Source organism: Cicer arietinum, chromosome 7, assembly GCF_000331145.2.
Source record: "Cicer arietinum cultivar CDC Frontier isolate Library 1 chromosome 7, Cicar.CDCFrontier_v2.0, whole genome shotgun sequence".
In the NCBI taxonomy this organism is placed as follows: domain Eukaryota; kingdom Viridiplantae; phylum Streptophyta; class Magnoliopsida; order Fabales; family Fabaceae; genus Cicer; species Cicer arietinum.
In genome coordinates, this window is record NC_021166.2 from 25,094,230 (window position 1) to 25,096,614 (window position 2,385).

The 2,385-nt window shown below is 37.9% G+C and overlaps 1 protein-coding gene across 1 annotated transcript; it reads right to left on the bottom strand.

The window, feature by feature from the left end:
- Nucleotides 1-1,240: 1,240 nt before the first annotated feature.
- On the bottom strand, nucleotides 1,241-2,379 carry LOC101511178 (toll/interleukin-1 receptor-like protein). Its single transcript, XM_012718463.3, has 2 exons — nucleotides 1,809-2,379; nucleotides 1,241-1,718 (listed from the first exon to the last, which is right to left on the bottom strand). Exons 1-2 carry the CDS (start codon nucleotides 2,294-2,296, stop codon nucleotides 1,433-1,435), a joined length of 774 nt encoding a protein of 257 aa, XP_012573917.1. The 5' UTR covers nucleotides 2,297-2,379; the 3' UTR covers nucleotides 1,241-1,432.
- Nucleotides 2,380-2,385: the final 6 nt, after the last annotated feature.

A 2,385-nucleotide genomic window follows, 5' to 3' on the forward strand; every position in this document is an offset into this window, starting at 1 on the left:
CGCAGAAATCCCTTTGTGGGATAAGCCGTTACCAGCTGTGTTGATCCACTGCGATAGTACCGCGGCTATTGCAAAAATTGAGAATCGTTATTATAACGGTAAGAGACGACAAATACGTCGTAAGCACAGCACTGTTAGAGAATTACTTTCGAAAGGAGCTGTTATTGTGGATCATGTACGCACTGATGAAAATTTAGCTGATCCTTTGACGAAAGGATTAGCTAGAGAGAAAGTCCAAAATACATCCAAAAGGATGGGACTAATGCCTATAGATAAATGAGTCACTTATGATGGTAACCCGACCTAAAAGACTGGAGATCCCAAGAATTAGGTTCAATGGGTAATAACAAGTCATAGTGATATAAGATGAACATGCTAAGATTAAATGAGAAGCATGATTCCTGAAGCGAAAAAGGATGAGATAATAGAAACTCTTAATGAGATCTATACTCCATATGGAGTGGGGTACCTAGTGGCTACAGGAGTACTCTTGATAGACTCACCTACGTGAATGTGGAAGTGGGGGCCGCTTCCTATGGAATTTCGAGGCAGAATTCCTAGAGCGTTCACTAGACTGGGATACACGTGCAGGGCCCTAAATGCACGGGCTTTATAGAATACACCTAATGAAAAGGTTGTGTGTGGGTTTGATGTCAGAGATAGAGTTCAAAACTACGGTTACTCTTGTTGAATCTGAATCCTACTCGCTATGCAAAGGTTCAAGTCGAAAGACACCTTTGTTTATGCACAATCTTATTGAAGCGTCTGACGCTATTCTAGAATCTATTTTTAAATTCAAGTGGGGGATTGTTGGAAATGATGAAACATAATTGGCATTGATGATGGCTTTAATGTGTGAATTGAAAAATGAGAAGTCCCACATTGGAGGGAACACACTCATTTATGACCTTTATAAGGAGTTAGTTTCACAATTGGGTTGGGCCCCAAGGGGCACCGCAATTTTGTGAAGGAGGGAGAACGTAAGCAAACGGACCACCACACGCGCACACACGCGCGCCGCCGCCCGCCCGTCTATCGACTGGCATACAGAGGGTGTAATTCTAGGCTGTTTTATCCTGGGGACTTCGTGGTTGATAGTCTGCCTTGCACAATTTTGGGCAGTGCCTCGAAACGTCTTAAAGAGAGCGACCTAGTCCGCGACTCAACCCAAATGGGTCTTAGTCTAGCCCAGAAGAGACACTATCAAATTAACTAAACAATATAAATATGCATATTCAAATATTAAAAATTTACCTTTTTTATATCAATAAAAATTATGTGAACATAAACAATCAATTTCATACATTCAATGAGCAATATTTTTTTTTACTAGATCCCTGATAAAATGTTAAATCAATGAAACTCTGCAATGCATAAATGATACATCCATTGATAAATATATATATAAATAAAAAGCGCATTTAATATGCAACTAAAATAATTTCTCAAAAGCTTCCGAATCCTCCATGTATGAAAGCATCTCACGAGTCAAACGAAGCATACGAACGCTTCTCTTCATTTTAAGCTCCGTTATGCGTTCAACCGTTGCTTCATGACTTTCTCTATTAGCATAAGTATTTATGCTTTTATAATATTCAAGCTGAAGGTGTGCAAGTTTCTCTAATTTACTAATTTGATTATCTAAATCACCAACATAAACACGATTCAGCTTTTGCATCACATCCATTGCAATTTCCTCAACAAGTTCAGATTCCGTTCTGTTTGTACAAATTAAAAAGAGGCACGCATACAAATTAATCACTACCTAATTAATCACTTATAAAAAATGTATATGATAAATAATTTACCTGTTAATGGAGCAATCCCAACCAGAGTGATTAGCAGCTTCCCCCAAAGCATCCCTCCATTTTTGCACAACATTCAATGTACTTTCAAAACGCTTCTCATGCTTAACAAATGCCTCACCATAACTTTCCAATTGATGTCGAACATGAAAAGGATCAACTTCATAGAAAACAGGTAATATAATTTGTCCTTTATATTTTCTACACTCAAGTATCTTCACAACTTCATCCAAACACCATTTTGAATTCGCAAAGTTTTTGGAGAAAATAATCACGGATAGTTTCGCATCCTCGATGGCTTTGAGAAGCGATTGTGATATTTCATCTCCTCTTTCAAGATTGTGATCATCTATGTAGGTTTTTATATCTAACCTTCTTAATGCACTATTGAGATGGCTTGTGAATTTCTTACGAGTATCCTCGCCTCTGAAGCTAATGAAAACTTCATGTGTTTCTTTAGGTGTGGTAGAGGAGGTGGATGAATTAGCCATTAAGTTTTATTATGAGACTTTATTGGAATGTTCAAATTCCTCCTACCTTGTTATTCTATGTACTCTAGCACTCCTCTTTTATAGATCGG